At 39.1% G+C, this 19,669-nt stretch overlaps 1 protein-coding gene and 1 long non-coding RNA gene across 2 annotated transcripts; one reads left to right on the plus strand and one right to left on the minus strand.

The window, feature by feature from the left end:
* The first annotated feature begins 906 nt into the window (after positions 1–906).
* Positions 907–5,060, plus strand: LOC130927359 (uncharacterized). Its single transcript, XR_009066394.1, has 3 exons — positions 907–1,191; positions 4,231–4,804; positions 4,906–5,060. It is a non-coding gene; the product is annotated as an uncharacterized LOC130927359 (long non-coding RNA).
* A 9,306-nt stretch (positions 5,061–14,366) lies between these two features.
* LOC130926864 (triple functional domain protein-like) lies at positions 14,367–19,418 on the minus strand. The gene is made up of 12 exons (XM_057852152.1): positions 19,196–19,418; positions 17,754–17,877; positions 17,592–17,658; positions 17,387–17,496; positions 17,083–17,152; positions 16,914–17,003; positions 16,733–16,825; positions 16,455–16,566; positions 16,183–16,373; positions 15,734–15,832; positions 15,242–15,360; positions 14,367–14,614 (listed from the first exon to the last, which is right to left on the minus strand). The coding sequence occupies exons 1-12, from the start codon at positions 19,416–19,418 to the stop codon at positions 14,497–14,499; spliced, it is 1,416 nt and encodes a 471-aa protein (XP_057708135.1). The 3' UTR covers positions 14,367–14,496.
* Positions 19,419–19,669: the final 251 nt, after the last annotated feature.

Below are 19,669 nucleotides of genomic sequence, written 5' to 3' on the forward strand. Positions count from 1 at the left end.
CCAGAGTGCATTTCTGTTTTTTAATCATTTTAATGTTATCAATTTTATTTCTACTAAAATGTTATTCATTTCTAATTTCAATTTTTTTCTGGAAAAAAATTAAATGATAGTTATTAATGATTTATACCAAATGTTGTAGCCTGCATGACCCAAAATGTGATGTCCACGTATGTGAATGCCAGATTTCCGTGGGTTTAAGGTAAATTGTTGTTGTTGGTGCAAGTGGTATATTTATTAGTATTATTTATTTATTATTTGATAATATATTGTATTATTATTATTATTTACCAAAAATACGCATACACGTTCTTGGAACGTACCACCGGCATAGTATAACAGGGGTATCCCATACCACGCATCGCTGATTAAACTACTCAATTCATCTTTAACGTTAAAAAAAATAATTGCAGATGTTAAACACTGTGCAAATGATTGAACATAAAACACGATAAATAGCTCCCTTCGCACTGGCGTTGAGCACGAGCAGTTTAATGATCGTGATGTTGTTATACATTTTAGCAGTTAACGGCTGAACTTAAGCACAACGCTACTGTATATCCCAAATGTTGTTTTCGACCCAACAAAAGTGAATGACGGGTACCAGTCAGTTAAATGGTAAGCACAATTAGTAAATACAAGAACAAAGATGTTGAAAACGGGCTGTAACTACTAATATTTTCCGTTAAAACGTTAATTTTAAATACATCGCAACAACGTGGCACGACGCATAACGAACCAAACATGAACGAAGCTCACTAAAAGCGACAAATTAAAAGTTAGTAAAAGCTAGCATCCTAGCATTCTTTTACACCGTTTTTTTTTTAAAATTTTTTTTTTTAAATATTTCTCAGTTTAGTTTTTTTTCATCACCCGCACTCAAATGAGCATGCCTATAACACTCGGCGACCAAACTATACAACCATATAAGTTAATCAAACTTACCTCACAGGCTTTCAGGATGTGCAAAAATTGATATGCGAGGTGTTCCGTGGTAGAAAGGTTTGTCAAAGTGAGTCGTGTGTTTCCAGATGAGTCGCGCGCGGTCAACTGCAACATCTGACTGAATGACATCTGCTGGATGCTGTAGGACTGTAGGTGATGGTGCACGTGACATCAAAGAGCTGACCAATGAGGATCTTAGTTTGTCATGCTCTTTCATCTCTATTTTGACCTTAACCCCACCTCCTTCAGGTATGTGATGGGAGCACTTGAAGCCATTTTCTCCTTCCCCCAAATTTATTTTACTTGTCATTATTAACAAGTTTTCAAATATTTTACAGTAACGTTAACCTATTTTGGATGAAACCCCAAAAGGGTCCAAATTAAAATACATACGATTATGATGAATAACAAATTGTGTAATATGGCCCTAAAATAGTAAAATAAGGTAATATTGTAATGAAAAAGATTTTACGAAATAAAAAGCGTTTTTGACATTTTTTTTTTTAATTTCATAATGCCTTTTTCACACAGCACAATATTTTACAGGATATATATATATATTTTTTTTTTACAAATTCTTTTTTTTTTTTTTGGGTCATATACAGTGGGGCAAATAAGTATTTAGTCAACCACCGATTGTGCAAGTTCTCCTACTTGAAAGATTAGAGAGGCCTGTAACTGTCAACATGGGTAAACCTCAACCATGAGAGACATAATGTGAGGGGGGGGGGGGATCACATTGTTTGATTTTTAAATCATTTATTTGTAAATACTGGTGGAATATAAGTATTTGGTCACCTACAAACAAGCAAGATTTCTGGCTGTTAAAGAGGTCTAACTTCTAACGAGGCTCCACTCATTACCTGTATTAATGGCACCTGTTTTAACTCATTATCGGTATAAAAGACACCTATCCACAAGCTCAGTTAGTCACACTCCAAACTCCACTACGGCCAAGACCAAAGAGCTGTCGAAGGACACCAGAGACAAAATTGTAGGTGTGAAAAGCTTGTGAGGAGTTACAGAAAATGTTTGGCCTCCGTTATTGCCAACAAAGGGTACATAACAAAGTATTGAGATGAACTTTTGGTATTGACCAAATACTTATTTTCCACCATGATTTGCAAATAAATTCTTGAAAAATCAAACAATGCGATTTTCTAGTTTTTTTTCCCCCCACATTCTGTCTCTCATGGTTGAGGTTTACCCATGTTGACAATTACAGGCCTCTCTAATATTTTCAAGTGGGAGAACTTGCACAATTAGTGGTTGACTAAATACTTATTTGCCCCACTGTAAACACACACAGAACACTTTAAAAAGCAACTTTTTTTTAACCTTGACCTATAACCTTATTTACCTTGTCTTCACTGATGCAACAGCATCTATTACACATATGATAGCTGTTTTGGAAGGTGCACTTCTTTCTCCACTGCAAGTTTGTGTGTGGGAAGGTACTGGACTTGGTGAGCTTGGTGCTGATGTGGATAAGTTGGCTGTAAAAGATGACCTGGGATGTACGGAGGTGGAAGGAAAATATTTCAGAGGAGCATCTACAAGGAGAAGAAAGTGGATTGTTACACTATATTAGTCAAATAGCTGTTTAATTGTGAAACCAGCATGATATAACCATAATAGCGCTTAAATTCTTTTAGCCTACTGTACCTGGCTCTATCAGATGCTAGGATCCGGCCACTATCTTTGACGAGAAAAGCTGAAAAATAAAATAAATTCATGAAGCACTGCAACTACACAAGGCCATCCAATAATAATGAATTTAATAATATATAATAATTTAATTGAATATTATTCTTCATGAACGCAATTGCCATTTTAATGAATTAATGACAACTTTAGTAACAAATGTTTGCATATTCAATGGTATATTTATTTAATTAACCTTGGCACTTTTAGACAAGGCATGTTTAATGACAAAATTTAACACAAGTTAAAAATACTTCATATCACATGAAAATCAGAAAGACACAATTTTTGTCCCCAATACACTAACTTTCTATAAAATTGGAGGGGGAGGAAATTTAACTGAAACTAATCCACAGCTTGTTGAATATTGAAAATATTTCTAAAACAACAGACCTGGCTAATAGTAGTACAAGTACAGTATAATTTAGCTTGAGCAGTACGTCATATAAACTGTATGTAAACCGCTAGCTTGCAATTGGGCTAAGTCAAGGGCGTAGGTTTGGTCTCAACATTGGTAGGGACAATATAACAGCATAACCTGCATGTAAACTTTATGCTCGGGTTTGGACATTAATCAGACCAAACAGATTAGGTCAACCGGTGTCAGGGCTACATTTATCACCAATATGAACCTAATTAATTGATATGCTAAATCGGGGGTGCTCATTATGTCGATCACGATCGACCAGTCGATCGCAACGCTAGTGTGTTTTGCTCACGGCACCCCCCTCCCCCCCAAAAATTTTATTATAAATTTTTTTTTAAATGTATGTAGTTAATTATGATTATGTTGTTTGTTGTGTGATTAACATATGAGGTTATGCAGCACCCCTCTCTCTCTAAGCAGCTTTTTGCTCACGTTTTTCTAGTTCTATAGTTTCCAGCAGAGTTCACTACATTTCTCACAGTTTAATTAAGGTTAACTGTAGGAAACACAAACAGAAGGACACTTCTCTCTAAGCAGCTTCCTACTCGAGTTTTGCCGGTTAGCAAGTTCACACAGTTTAATGTTATGCTAACTCTGATGCAGGTCGGCCTTTCAGTAGCAAAATTAGTGGTGTGTTCCCTACCTCCACAACATTGGCGTCTTTTTTAAATCATTTACAGTGGCTGCTGCTAGCCGAAAAAGAAAAAAAAATTTTTTTACTATCCTCCTCTTCGAAGCGGGTGGAGGAGGCGGCATGTCTTTTGAATGTATTTCTGTTGGGGTTGTGTGAGTGTGCGTGTGTTTGTCGGGGGTGGGTCAAGTCATCAGCCAATGAAACGTGCGTTTGAGGGGGGGGGGGAATGGACCGGCACATTCAGCAAGTGAAATGGGGTAAATGTAAGTTTGAAATAGTTCACTTAACAATGGTAGGGTCAATTCTATCCTTACAACATATGGGAAGACAATCTATATTACCTATATAAGAATTTTGGTAGGGACAATTTGAGCATCCTAAAAGCTAGTGTTATGTCCCTACCGTCCCTATGCAAACCTACGCCCTTGCGCAACATAAACGTGTTTTCACAGTTGAAATAAGTTTTCATCACAACAAACCTCTCTTCACGTTTACAGTATACTCCTTTCTTCTTTTTTCTCAGATGCGACAGGAGGGTTTTGTTTTTTCATGACGTCGACTCGTCATGTCGCTGAATGGCGGAGGCTAAAAATAGCACCTTCAGGGAGCTCGCTGGTCTACCGGGGGGTGGGGGATTGAGACTACAGTCTGTGGTAAAATTACCGCAACACAGGAAACAGTGAAATGGGCAGAAGACAAGTAGAAAAAATTATTTCATTATTATTTAAAGACTTAATATGATATGTTTTGTTGTTGTTTTGTTTTATTGTCTTGTATAATTTTTTTGAATACTGCTATCATCAATTTTTATTTTAACATTTTTCTTGACGCCCTTTTGGACTCTGCGATGCCCCTAGGCATTTTGCCTACCTGGCCTTATGGACCGCACGGGTCTGTATAGCAGTATGGCCCAGCGTTGCTTGGGTTTGCTTAACGTGAATGTGACGTCCAATCCCTTTTAACAGTTGAAATGGATTAGATTTCTATTGTCGTCAATTGGTGTTTTCATCAATTTCCCTCGATTACTATAACAACAACCAGACAGCAAACGCAAAGTGGTCATCGCCTCTCTGGCTTTCCACAAGACCTGGGCACAGGTAGGTAGACAGTTTTGGAAATGTCTCCCCCTTAAAATGCTTGGTTCATTCAAACGATATTCACGTTATATTCACAATCATACTTATTTTCCACCTGCAAGTGTGTCGTCTGCTGGAAAGCCTGGGGGAGGAGTACGAGAGGACTGAGGACTGGTGCGGCGTAACAGACAAACCTGGCTCCAGCGGTCAAATGGATCATGTGACTTCCATGATCAGTAAACACCTGAAGGAAAAGAAATTCTTCCTCAAGGTTGAAATCACACCATTAAATATGTAAGCAGAGTTCATACAATGTTTCGTTATTTTTCGGACTATAAATTGAGAGAGAGAGAGAGACTGCGAACCTACGTTCGTTGTTTACGCTTGTAAAATATCTCTACAGAGGCAATGCCTGTGTGGATCTTTTCTGTTGTTGTTGTTGTGTGTTTTCCACCCGCGATCGGACACTTAGAGTAGGGTGACCATATTTTGATTTCCAAAAAAGAGGACACTTTGCCCGGTCTCGAGATACTTGAATTTTACTCGAAGTTCACTCAAAGATGCCTATATCACTTTAATATATTTAAAGTGTGCCTCCTCCGTCTGGACAGAAAAATTCAGTTTTATTAAAAAAAAAAAAAAAAAAAAAAAAGCCATATAGTTTTAGTATATATTACAAACTATATGGAAATACGTTTTTTACTCAACAGGCTTTATTTTTACAAACAAACAAAAAAAAAATCAAAAAAAATAAAAAAATCATAATAATAATAATGACCAAAAAAAAAATCATGCAGACCCGTGGAAATATAGTACAGTCAATACAGACACACAGTAGGCTTGTGCCACATAAACATTTTTATAAATTATTATTACGACAATTGTCATTGAGAAATTGTTATCTCCAATCAATTTTTATTCTCATTCAATGTTCTAGATTGCACGCAAACAATAACTAAAATAAACTGACAAACTATTCAAACAAAGTTATCATGTTTCCAAACGCAGCAGTTCAAAACTACGTTTCCCATAATGCGTAGTGAGGCTTAGTTAGCTCACTGATCAAGTACCGGGAGACGAGGCGAAATCAAACTTTGCTATATAAGTTTACAATCATCTGTAGCACAACGATGCGACACCAAACGGGATTTTACAGATCACGCCAGTAATAAACTCCGACAGAAGTCAACAGTTGCCATTACATATATACGTATTTATCGTAAAAAACTTAACATCTGTGCAGGCGCTCCCAGTTAGAATATAATACTAACATTCAACCAAATACACGAACGCAGAACAATTAATACAAGACTAATACAACATACCACATCTTATATATTGTATAGCTAATATATAACAGAAGACACATGAGCGACATTAACAGAAGATAAACATACAGAAAGGTGCACGGAGCTATATAAACGTCTCTTCAAACTACACCTTATTGTAGTCTGTCACTGCCTGTTCTCCTGCCAAACCGTCAACCCAGTAGATGGCGGTAATGCCCCATAATACAAGGGGTAAACTGTACTCCTTCTCCCGCCCCTACTAGTAGGAGCCACGACAACGCAGGCAAGCGCTGCCCCCCAGCGGCCGGGGGGATTCTCTTCAAATTGGTCCCGTGAAAAATCATAAAAAACGGACATTTTCATGAATTTATAAAACCCGGCCAGATGACGAGGACACGACGTGAAAGGTGGACATGTCCGGGCAAAAGAGGACGTTTGGTCACCCTAACTTAGAGCCAGTTGTTTGGTTGTTTGAACGATGTGCTAATGCTAGCGAACACATGCTAACCGTTTGTGTCATTGCTGTAATCCAGGGGTGGGCAAACCGGTCCTCGAGGGCCGCAGTGGGTCCTGGTCTTTGTTCCAACTGACCCAGCACAGATAGTATAACCAATGAGGTTTCAGCAGAAATGAGAAGCACCTGACTGCAATCGACGGATTGCGCTTGTAAAATAGCAGATTGGTGAAAATGTGTCCTCTTAATGGGTTGCAACAAAAACCCGCACCCACTGCGGCCCTTTGTGGAATAGTTTGCCCACCCCTGCTGTAATCGCACCTAATTATCATTTTTTTTACGTTGATGCGAACCTGAAAAAAAGAATTAAACCTGCAATGTTATCATAAATAAATAATAAATTATGCTTTACCACTGGTATAATTGGGGGAATAAAAAACATGGCATTTTAGACAGACAGGTCAATAATCATTACTTTAACCTTATACACAGCAGAGTCTTTCACTTATGCCTGTGCTTCCACATTTTTTTTATTCCTCATCACTGTCCATATCTTTTTTGAAGGGCAGATTTTTTTCTTGAGAAAGATCAACTAATCCGCGTGTTCATGTTTAAGTAGACTGCGTTTCGTGGGGAAAAAAATCTCCAGAGGATCGTGCTGCCCTTTCCACCATGGTAGTGGGTTATTTTTCAGGGTTAAAAACTCACGATCTCTGTACCGCTCCACACTTCACACTAGCTCTGTCCCATGTGAACAGATCTGGCTGCCTTCCTCACTTCAAAGTCCGACTTTTGTTTTTCTTGGGTGCGTTAAAAATCAATTGCTGCACGTCACTGGTGTCGGTGCTCAAACTGTCCATTGTTTTAGCATGTTGCTTCGTTGCCACGACTAGTTTCGTTTTGGGCTGTGAAGAAAACGCTACGGAGCGTGCGTTACAGTGGTTTTGTTAGCTCTCGCGTTGTTATGACACGTCCTTGACAATCGGGTAATGACGGCGACTAGTAGCGGTTCGGCCAAAATGCATGGGAAGTTGAGGCACCCACGACCGTGAGTTGTGCTTGTCCATATTATATCATGCGTGCGGTCTCAATCTAAGTGCGCTGTGTGGAGAATGACACAAGCGCAGCATGTGAAGTAAAAGCTAAATTATCATCCCATTAAGCAATGCATTGAACTAGGCATTAGAAGCCGATTCTTGTGCTCGCGATAGCTGAATTCTATCTCTACTATCGGTTATTGAATATTTAATGGCTAATTACTGTCGAATGGTAACTTTACTAACGATACAGCCGTATCTCTCACCTGTTAACCCGGATATCTGGTCGTATCGGTTTATCGCTCTCAACCTTAGTTAACAGTGGTTGTTTCGTTGTACCCGACTGTTGAGCAGAGTGGCTGCAAATAAAGAAGACGCTGGTCATTCACCGCACATATTTTCTTGTCGTTCTTCACCTGAGGAAACTTATATGAACTTTCAATCTTTACACAACAGATTATTGGTGATGAGGATGGGATTTTCCTCTTGGTAGAAAGAGTTTCTTAATGAAGTAAACTCCGTTTAGACGAGAAAAAAAGAAAGTGCTTGTCAAGATGGCGACAGCGTTCGGTAAAGGTGAATACCTCGCCTTTCATGAAAATGAAGAAAGCTTTGAGGCCTATTTGGAAAGGCTAGAGCAGTTTTTCGTGGCAAATGACTTGAAAATAGACGATGGCCGAGCAAGAGCAGTGTTTTTGACCATGGTGGTGAAAAAGAACCACACGCTGCTAATGGACTTGTGCGCACCGTGGAAGCCAGCAGAAAAGAAATCACAAGAGCTAATTGAGCTCATGCGAACACACTTTGTGCCGAAGACAAACTTTATTGCAGAAAGATACAAGTTTAATAAAAGAAACCAGCGGGAAGATGAATCCATAAGTGAGTGCATGGCAAAGCTAAGAAAGTTGGCTGCCACATGCAAATTGGGGACTTTTCTGGATGATGCTCTCTGAGATAGATTTGTGTGTGGAGTGAAGAGTGCTGAGCTACGTGATCGTTTGCTGAATTTGGCTCACACTAAAGACTTAACCCTTGCAGCAGCATAAGATATGGGACTGGCTTATGAGGTAACGAAACAAAATGCCCAACAGTGGTCCCAGAAATCATACAAAGCAAATACTATCTCCAGGACGAGCCTTGCGAAGAAAGAAGAGCGTGGAAAACCGTGCTACCGATGTGCAGGACAAGGACACTTGCCATCTGAGTGCAGGTTTAAAGACATTGACTGCAGGCTGTGTAAGAAGAAAGGGCACATCGCCAAAGTATGCAGGTCCCAACATCAAGAAAAAAAGGACAAGCTGACAAAGTGGACAAAACACCTGGATGCCAGGACAGAGCCGAGGAACAGCAAGGAACACGATGAAGTGGACAAGTCCTGGACCGAGCAGACCAGACCACCGGAGGAGCAGCCAGCCCAAGTCAAGACTTCAGAGAATCATCACACCAGCTAACTCACAGCCTCAAAGCCTGAAGGAGACGGCCGAGCCCGAATCAGGATTTGTTGCGGAGTACCGGGCAGGTAACATCAGCGATGTAGATCTTTTCTCAGTAAAAGCTGATGGTGAGGACATTGACTCTGAAAGTGACATTGTAAAACCTTATAATGTGTACCTAAGGGTGAATGATAAAAGGTTAAAAATGGAGGTAGATACAGGGGCAGCTGTGTCGGTGATTTCAGAAAGTCTGTATAAACGCAGGTTCCGAAAGCAAAAATTAATGCCATCAAACTGTATTCGGAGAACATACAATAAGCAATCACTGAGACTAAAAGGGAGTATTTCTGTGACAGTTAAATGCAATAAGATCACTTGCGTACTTCCCTTGCTCGTGGTTGAAGGTAATGGTCCAGCGTTATTGGGAAGAGACTGGATGAAAATGTTAAAATTTGATTGGTCATGTGTAAACCGGGTGGCACCCCAGAGTTTTGAAGAACTTTGTGATAAATACACAGAAGTGTTTGAGCCCTGCTTGGGTAAAGTGAAAGGAATCAAAGCAAAACTACACGTGGTGCCAGGTGCAATTCCAAAGTTTTGTAAATCACGGCCAGTGCCTTGTGCTCTCAGAGAAGCGGTAGAAGTGCAACTAAGTAAAGTGGAAGCTGATGGAGTTATTACACCTGCCAGTTATAGTGAATGGGCGGCACCGACAGTAAACATTTCAAAAATGGATCAGACAGTCAGGATTTGTGGGGATTACAAAGTGTCTATGAACCCATGGCTTGAAGTAGACCAGTATCCCATTCCCAAAGCAAGAGATTTATTCACAAAACTAGCAGGAGGTGAGACATTTACTAAACTTGACAAGCGTACCAGCAAGTAGAGCTGGAAGATAGTTCCAAACAGTATTTAACCATAAACACTCATAAGGGACTATATCAAGTGAACAGACTTCCATATGGTGTTGCTAGTGCTCCTGCCATATTTCAAAAGTTAATGGATCAAGTGCTACAAGGCATGGATGGTGTCATTTGTTATTCAGATGATATTCTGATTACTGGAAAGGACAACGAAACACATATGACACATTTGGAAGAGGTTTTAAAAAGATTAAAAAACCACAAACTCAAGGTAACAAGAGAGAAATGTGCATTCTTTCAGCACAGTGTGTCTTATTTAGGACATGTAATTGATGCGGAGGGTATACACCATATCCAAGAGAAATGTGGGACGATAGCGAACGTAGCCGTGCCCGCTAATACAACTGAACTAAAGTCATTCTTGTCACTGTTGAGTTATTATGGCAAGTTTATTCATAACTTATCAACCATAATCGCACCAATGACAGGATTACTACAGAAAGATGTCAAATGGGAGTGGTCAGGATCATGCCAAAAAGCATTTGAAAACGCTAAAAAGCAGTTACTCTCAAGCAAAGTGCTTGTGCATTATAGCCCAGACCTGCCACTCATACTAGTTGCGTCACCTGTAGGGATAGGTGCAGTGATTTCACACAAAATGACAGATGGTAGTGAAAAACCAATCGTCTTTGCTGCTCGTATGTTAACCAAAGCAGAGGAAAACTACTCACAAATTGAAAAGGAAGCAATAGGCTTGGTTTTTGGAGTGATCAAATTTCATGAGTATCTGTTTGGTCGTACGTTTACTTTGGTAACAGATCACAAACCCCTACTGAAGATTTTAGGTCCGAAAACGGGAGTACCTGATACAGAGGTGGACTCTCATATTGGCCGCTTATACTTATGCGATACAGTACAAACCTTTGGGACAACATGGAAATGCAGATGTGTTATCTCGATTGCCAATTGTTGACAAGAGCTTTCCAAAGTCAAATCCGATTTTCAGAGTGTCTTATTTAGACTGCCTACCAATCACAACAAAAGATGTTGCTCAGGAAACAGACAGAGACCCAGTGCTCTCAAAAGTTAAACATTATGTGATGACTGGGTGGCCAAAATACATTCCTCATGAGTTGTTACAGCCATTTGTAAAACGCAAGTTTGACTTAACTGTTGAAAATGACTGTATACATTGGGGTTTCAGAGTGGTTATCCCAGCAAAACTGAAAAGCAGATTATTATCAGAGTTGCATGAAAGCCACTGGGGAATGGTTAAGATGAAAGCTTTATCTATCTTTATCTGATGATGATATCGAAATGATAGCCAATCAATGTGACATTTGTAAACAACAGCATAGCATGCCAGCCACAGCACCTGTACATACATGGAAATGGGCATCATGTCCATGGGAGCGTATGCATGTTGATTTTGCAGAGGTAAATAAGCAGATGTTTTTGGTGGTAATGGACGCTTACGCTCGTTGGCCAGAAATAATCCACATGCAAACTACTACAGCCAACAGAACAATTGAAGTTTTGAGAGATCTGTTTGCATCTTATGGGTTACCAAAAGAGATTGTGTCTGACAATGGGCCACAATTTACTTCAAGTAAATTTGAGGCTTTCCTTGCCCTGAATGCCGTTAAACATATTAAATCACCAGCTTATCATCCCACCTCAAATGGTTTAGCTGAGTGGTTGGTTCAAAACTTTAAAAGGTCATAAGCTCAAGGTAACATGACTTTACAACATTGTATTGCCAATTCTTTGTTCAGTTACCGAAACATGCCGCACACAACAACCAAGAAAACGCCAGCCGAGCTATTCTTGAAGAGACAGATTCGCACTAGAATTTCACTGGTTCAACCAAATGTGCCTTAATTCATTCAGCCGAACAGAGCTTTGAGTTCTACTACTGTTAAGAAAAAACTCCGGGTTTTCTCTGTGGGACAAAATGTTCTGGTAAGAAACTACAGGGAAGGAGGGAGGTGGGTTGATGGTGTGATTACAGAGGTTTTGGGTCCAGTGACATATTTGGTTTCACTTTCTGTGTTTGGAAAAACTGTTAAAAGGCATGTAAATCAAATGTTGGATGCAAAAACAAAGAATGGATTACCAGAGAATTCTTCAAGTGGAACTGATGGACAATGGGTCATTCAGTTTGATGAAGGTGATGAGATTACTGAACAATAATCAAACTGAGGTTGAGCCTGAAGAAACCCAGAGCTCTAGCCCTAAGGCACCTACTCCAGCTGCGAGTCCTGAACGTATTGTTCGGCCTAAAAGAAATGTCAGTCTGCCGGATCGTTTAGACTTGTAGTAGTAAGCGAGTTTGCTGTATTTTATAAACTCTGTGTGATTGCAAATTTATTGTTTTGTGCCAACAGGTTGATATTTTTTTGTTATTGTTAATGTATGGTAAAACTAAAAAGACAAACGTATTTCAAGCTACAGGGGAGGAGCTGTGGTGTTTGAAAACCCAAGAACAGGTGATGCTTAAAAAAGGGTGTCATACTGTCTCATCTGCTGTAGAGGTCGCCTTGTTCACGTGGGCATGTTAACAAGTGGTTGTTTCGTTGTACCCGACTGTTAAGCAGAGTGGCTGCAAATAAAGAAGACGCTGGTCGTTCACCGCACATATTTTCTTGTCGTTCTTCACCTGAGGAAACTTATAAGAACTTTCAATCTGTACGCAACAGATTATTGGCGACGAGGATGGAAGCCAGTACACGTCCAGGCCTGTCTGCGGTTCGCTAGAGAGCATTTGGATGATCCGGAGGAGGACTGGGAGAATGTGTTATGGTCAGATGAAACCAAAATAGAACTTTTTGGTAGAAACACAGGTTCTCGTGTTTGGAGGAGAAAGAATACTGAATTGCATCCGAAGAACACCATACCCACTGTGAAGCATGGGGTGGAAACATCATGCTTTGAAGCTGTTTTTCTGCAAAAGGACCAGGACGACTGTATTATTATTTATTATTATTATTATTAGCAAAACCTAAAGAAATTATTCCGAGGAATATCAAATTTTGTCACGAGTTGTTCATGTGTCGCAAATGTGTCATCAATGTAAAAGGTCCCTAAGCCTGCAAACACCTCTATTGACCCAGGAAATGAAGGCATTATTGTACATGGATGCTTGAAAAACCTGGTTAGCACCTCTTGGGGCAAAGAATGAGATCGCATGAAGCCCAAAATAGCATTCCGAACTGGATGAACAATAGGATATAATAGGAACGGATTGGCTCCGGCGCTATTTTTTACCGGAGTCGGACCAGAACGATCATGCATCTGGTGTATTTGAGCCCTGAGCGCAGCGCACGCGCAATGCACGCACGGGCCAAGTGGAATTCCTGGGTAATAGACACATACAGGCTCATACAGGTAGATAAGATCTTGTTTGTTTAAGTTGAAGTGTTTACTGATCATAATTGGGTAAAGAGAGTTAATTTTAACCAATTTAATACAGTTCACTTGCTTACTTAAATACTTTGAGAATTTATACAATTTCTACGGATCATAATTACTACATACAAAAATCGTTTTTTAAAGTGTACTCTATCACCACTGTTATTATGAACACGTTTCTTATAGACAAATATATGGGGGGGTACACATTATTTCAGACTGTTTACCCCCTCTACCTAAATTTGTACTGCCTCCAAATGGACAATTGAAGTCTGACTATTATATTATTTATTTTACAAGTACCTAAGATAGTACTCCATCATCACTGTTATTTTGCACAAGTTTCTTTTATCATAGACAAAGATAGAGGGGGATACAAATTATTTCAGACTGTTTATCCTCTGGTTTACATGAACTGGACGTCCATCGCCATCGATAGATTGAGGTGAGTACAATGACAAAAATCCACTCTTACTTGTTTTTACCATAACCATCGTCTATTTATATTTTTATTCATTTAAATTTTGTTAATTTAATTTTTATTAACATTACATGTATTGCGTGACGGGAGCATTTTTTATCCCGAGTTTTAACGGTTTTGAGACAGGCCGAGTTTCTGGGAGGATGGCGACCCCAAGTGGACCACAATAATACACGCATTCACACATAAACGAAAAAAAAGCACTTATGGTAACAGAACTCAACACATATGCTACAACCAAATTTGCAGCTCACAACCTCTTAAACGTGTAGGAAAGAACTTCATTTTACCTTGATAAACTCTCATTAAAATGTTCAAAAGGGAGACATCTTTGTATTTGGACATTTTTAAATATTTATGGCAGTGATACGTTACCTTTTTTTGAGGAGTGGTGTTTAATGCATCAAAAGCTTTAGAGGAAAACCCTGAAGTACCAAATCCTCATTTCTTCTACCAATTCAAGCCCGCAAAAACACATGTATTTAAATCATTTTTAAACAAGCACAAAGGCATTCCGTGCAAAGAACATTGACATTTTATTTTGCGAAATACATAACTGTATCCAACTATATACAAGAAATAATTTTTTAAAACATGTAAAAAAACCAACAAAAAAACCCCAACACAAATTATATACAGTATATACATATATTAAAACTTGACAATTTGAAATAGTCCTTTTTTTTTTTTTTTTTTTTTTTTTTTTACAAGAACCTTGTCAATGTGTGCAAGTTTTTGTAAGTTGCTATATGTACGTCACTTTGAGAACCCCACTTTTCTTTGTGCCGGGTAATAGCCAAGGTCCTCCAATGTAGCAGGCCTCAATCTTTCTTTCACCTTCAACTTCATGATGTTTTTCATTCCTAAAAAAAACAAGCAAAAACACAAAAATTCTGTTTTTAATCTATTCCGACTTTATACCAGTGAGGAGAGTAAGTCACATGTTATATGTGCAAGTAATAAATCATTATGAAATGCGAATCTCAAAAGTTTAAACCCATTCCCAAGTAACAATAGCCGTAATCAAATTATGACTCGGGTGAAGCAAAACAAAGTCGCCATTTCACACGTACCATACACAATACTTGTATTAATTAGCTGTACTAGCACATTAACAAACATGTATTTTGTAATGGCCCAAAACCGTCGCTGTACCAAGTATTTAATAAATATCAGTTAAAAAAAACAAATCCTCCTATTATAAACATGAGTCTTTTTTCAGCAAATACAATAATGGGTTTTCCCATTGGCAGTGTATCAAATACTTGTTCTCCCCACTGTAGGCTATGTTAAAGTCACTTGATTTCCTTTAGTTCAGCAGTGATATATCCCAACTTGGCACATAAAATAGAATCCAGTAATCCAAATAAAAGTCCTAATTAAAATTGAACAAATGAAATGAAAATGTGAGAACAGTAGAAGACCAAAAAACAGATGTGCCTAACCTATATCAATAAGCCCCTAAATAGTATAGAGGTTTCCTTGGTTACCTTCGACTCTTGGGAATACGCCTCGTCTCCTTGAGCGCCTCCCCCAGGTGGATGGTGTGCCCCTGTATCAGCTTCCGGATATGTTGGATCCAGTCCATCTTGGTCACAGAAGTGGAAGCCTATTTAGAAGAAAGACAGTCGAAGGTTAAGGCTATTTGGAAATCAACCACTTTTCAGAATTTTCACTGTGTCTTTCCACACAAGTCTGAATAAAACACATAACCACTTTTTTCGGTGTAGTTTTAACAAATTTATGTTCTTCTACAGTTAACAAACTTGATTTTTAACTTTTATTCATGTTGATGAAAAAAAATACAGTCGAAGCTAAAAATAACATACACAGAGAACAATGTTAAAGGGAGAAAAAAAAGTCGAAGTGGACAAAAATGCTCAGCATCATGTCAAACTGTCTTATAATCTGTTAGTGGAGTGTGTGGAAATCTCACACTGGTCAAACCGAAGGAGGAAAAGAAGAGAGGAGGAACGTCTAACCTTCAGAACAATCTTGCTCGATGTATGTGGTCGGCCCAACGAAAGAGCAAACTTGCTTGGGTCTCCCTTCAGGTGCTCTGTCAGCGTTATGTCGTGTATCTAAGGAAGAAATGGAATGACTGTCTTTAATCAAAATGAGCATATCAGAGGGACAGCACATGTTAGAGGATTTGGAGAGAAAGTCACAGAGGCCAGACTGAGCTGGCTTGGGCATGTGATAGCACGTATATTGGCAAAAGGATGCTGGATTCCCATATGCCAGGCAGGAGGTCGAGAGGACGACCAAAGAGGAGGTTTATGGATGAAGTTAAAGAGGACGTGAAGGTAGTTGAAGTGACAGCAGAAGATGCAGAGGACAGGGTTAGATGGAGTCAACTGATTCGCTGTGGCACCCCTGAAAGGAAAAGAAGAAGATTGTATCGATAGAAAGTGTGTTAAAGATGACTTACATTGAGTTTTTTCTTGTATGTGTACCTGCTCTTCCCCTTGTCGTCCTTGACGACCTTGCAGATCACCAAGCATTTCTCCAAGAGAAAGAGCTGCCTATTTTTTCCCATTTTGAATGGTGTCTTTGAATCCCAGACGTGGAAGGTCTCCTGGAGGAGCAGCTCGCCTTGGGACTCGATGCTCTCATCAAATCCTAAAGGAAGAGAGAGATTAAGCAACGGAAGCAAATTTAACTTCAACAATGAGCGAATTTATCTTTCCCATGTTCAGTCACCTTCCAGCACAGAGAGATGCATTGCATCGTTGGCTCTCTTGGGAATGCTGAGAGTCACATCCAGGGCCATCTTGAGCTCGGCTTTCCCTTCTTCACAGCATTCCATCAGATCCTAAAATATGTAAAAATACACTTAAAAGGGGATTACGACATTATTCCCAGAGCTCAAATTGTGAAGTTGAACAGTGGTTTAAAGCGCTTTCATCTAGTGTGTTGTGAATGTATCTTTTGTGATTTATCTTGGTTTCTGAATAATAAACTTGTTTTTTTCCCCCTACCTTTAGCAAGAGTGGATATTTTGTGATTCTCTGCACGGGCTTCAGCAGGTAGGAGTTGACTGAGTTTGCCAGTCCGTGCTTCTGCTGAATGTTCTGATGAGAAAGAGAGAAATGAATGTAAGACAATGACATTCTGTGTCTGTTGTTTCATTTTGGATCACCATCATGACATTTAACTTACATGAAAATAGTTCAAAGCATGCTCCATGATGAGCCGAGTGGATTCTTCGTTGTTCTTGCAGTATTCTACATACAACTGGAATTTATCAGCCTATTTAAAAAGAATGCTCAGTATTACTTACGATCATTTTCCAGGATTATTATGATTACCTAGGAAGCAATATACATACCCATGTGACAAAGCTCTTTCCGACATCTTCGGGGACATGTTTGTATTTTTCCAGCTCTTTCAGAAAGATGCTGAAGAAAGAAAGGACAAGGAATCCAATTAATATAGATCAAAATAAAGAGCGGTGGCCATTGCTGTTAAAGGTTTGCATACATCTCACTCAATGACGTGGAAAAGTGCATACAGACAAACTTGTGGCAATGTTTTACATGTGATAATTGACCAGGAATAGACTATTTGTTAAGCTTGGTCCATTCAGTGTAAAGATGTAAATCATTTTAAGTTAAGTCTCTGCCAATGCTTACCTGTGATGGAATTCATACAGCTCTGAAATGTTCCCAAAGATGACATGCTCCGCATTGGCGATTTCTGGAAGGATCTCTTCCTCCTTGGTCAACATCTCCCCCATGTAAATCTGCATGAAACCAAACATAGATGGACTTATCTATAGAGATTGTCTTAAAAAAAAAAAAAATCATAACAAACAAAAGGATTTAAAGAGAAACTCACGTCAATGCATTCCCGTAGGTCTCGGACGTAGGCCTTTTCAGTTTGAATGAGCTCATTCAAAATAAACCTAAATGAAAACATAAACAAGGCGTGAGTGTGTCTGTTGTTATTGTCTGTCAAACTGCATTACTAAATCCATTAATGGCATAATTAGTCACATACATTTTTCTGCGTGCAGAGTTTGTTTTCTTCTCGTCCAGGGCGTCCGCAGTGGCAGGATGGATGTCCCTGCTGGTCACCATATTCTCGGCGCAGTTGCTCAAAAGTTCCGTGTCGATATCCAAGCCTGCTGAACCCACAGAACACTGTTATGTATTCTGTAGAAAATAAGTACACAAAAAAATGAATAAGCAACCCCTGATGGGCACATAAAGTGGTTTGATAAACCAGTGACAGTGGGCCACGAGAAATCATCGAGTATGCTGTGGAAAATCTACCAGGTTCACCTAAGAGGTCAGAGCACACTAACTGTATGCGGCACTCCATTATACGCATTGGCTGCCATGCATTGACGATGCTCGCCGTTCAATCCATTTTGACTGGGAGAAGCTATGGAAATGAGTGATCGCTGCCATCCCTCTGGATTAAAAGACTGAAAGGTGGGTATTCACAGGTAGTCCTCCCAGTTAAAATGAATTGGGCGTCAATCGTTATTAATGGTAGGGGATGATTTATTTTTTTTTTTCCCCCCAAGCAACTTTAAAGTGTTATGGGAGCAATAACCAGTGTATTTCTGTTTTTTAACCATTTTAATCTTATCAATTCAGTTTCTACTAATATGTTATTTCTAATTTCTTTTTTTTTTGTTTTTTTGTAACAAATAGCCTGCATGACCCAAAATGTGATGTCCAGGTAGGTGAATGCCAGATTTCTGTCAGTTTAAGTTAAATTGTTGTTGGTGGTTTATTTTTTCCATAAAAAAAAAAACAACAACAACAACCGCATACACTTTCATGGAACGTACCACCGGCATAGCATAACAGAGGGGTGTCCCATACCACGCATCGCTGATTGAACCACTCAATTCATCTTTAACGTTAAAATAAAATAATTGCAGATGTTAAATATTGTGCAAATGATTGCACATAAAACAGGATAAATAGCTCCCTTCGCATTTGGCGTCGAGCACGAGCAGTTTAATGATAATGATGAATTTAATAACAACCTGCATGCAAAATATTTATCTTAGCAGTTAACGGCTGAACTTTAGCAAAACGCTACAGTATATCCCAAATGTTGTTTTTGACCCAACAAAAGTGAATGACGGATAGCAGTCAGTTAAATGGTAAGCACAATTAGGTCAAAACAAGAACAAAGATGTTGAAAACGGGCTGAAACTACTAATATTTTCCGTCAAACAATGTCACCGATAAAACGTTAATTTTAAATACATCGCATCAACTTGGCACGACGCATAACGAACCAAACATGAACGAAGCTCACTAAAAGCGACAAATTAAAGTTAGTAAAAGCTAGCATCGTAGCATTTTTTACACCGTTATTTGATATTTCTCAGGTTAGTTTTTTCCATCACATGCAGTCAAGTGAGCATGCCTCTATCACTCGGTGACTAAACTATACAACTATAAGATAATTAAACTTACCTCCCAGGCTTTCAGTGTGTGCAAAAAGTTGAGATCTTAGGTGTTCCGTGGTGGAAAGGTTTGTCAAAGTATGTCGCGTGTCTACAGATGAGTCGCGTGCGTTCAACTGCAACATCTGACTGAATGACACCTGCTGGATGCTGTAGACTTTAGGTGATGCAGCACGTGACATCAAAGAGCTGACCAATGAGGCTCTGAGTTTGTCATGCTCTTTGATCTGCATTTTGACCTTGACCCCACCTCCTTCGGCCCGCTGCTATGTGATGGGAGCACTCATAGCCATTTTTCTCCTTTTCCCAAATTTATTTTATTGTCATTATTTTCAAACATTTTACAGTAACATTAACCGATTTTATGCTCCCCATAAAGTCACTAGATTACTTTTTTAGGCATATTCAGTAACCAGTAATTAAATTATTTTTTCAAGTAATCTGTGCCAGACAACACTGAAAATTTTATGAAATAAAAGGGATG

The sequence above is a fragment of the Corythoichthys intestinalis genome, chromosome 12 (assembly GCF_030265065.1).
Source record: "Corythoichthys intestinalis isolate RoL2023-P3 chromosome 12, ASM3026506v1, whole genome shotgun sequence".
Taxonomy (NCBI): domain Eukaryota; kingdom Metazoa; phylum Chordata; class Actinopteri; order Syngnathiformes; family Syngnathidae; genus Corythoichthys; species Corythoichthys intestinalis.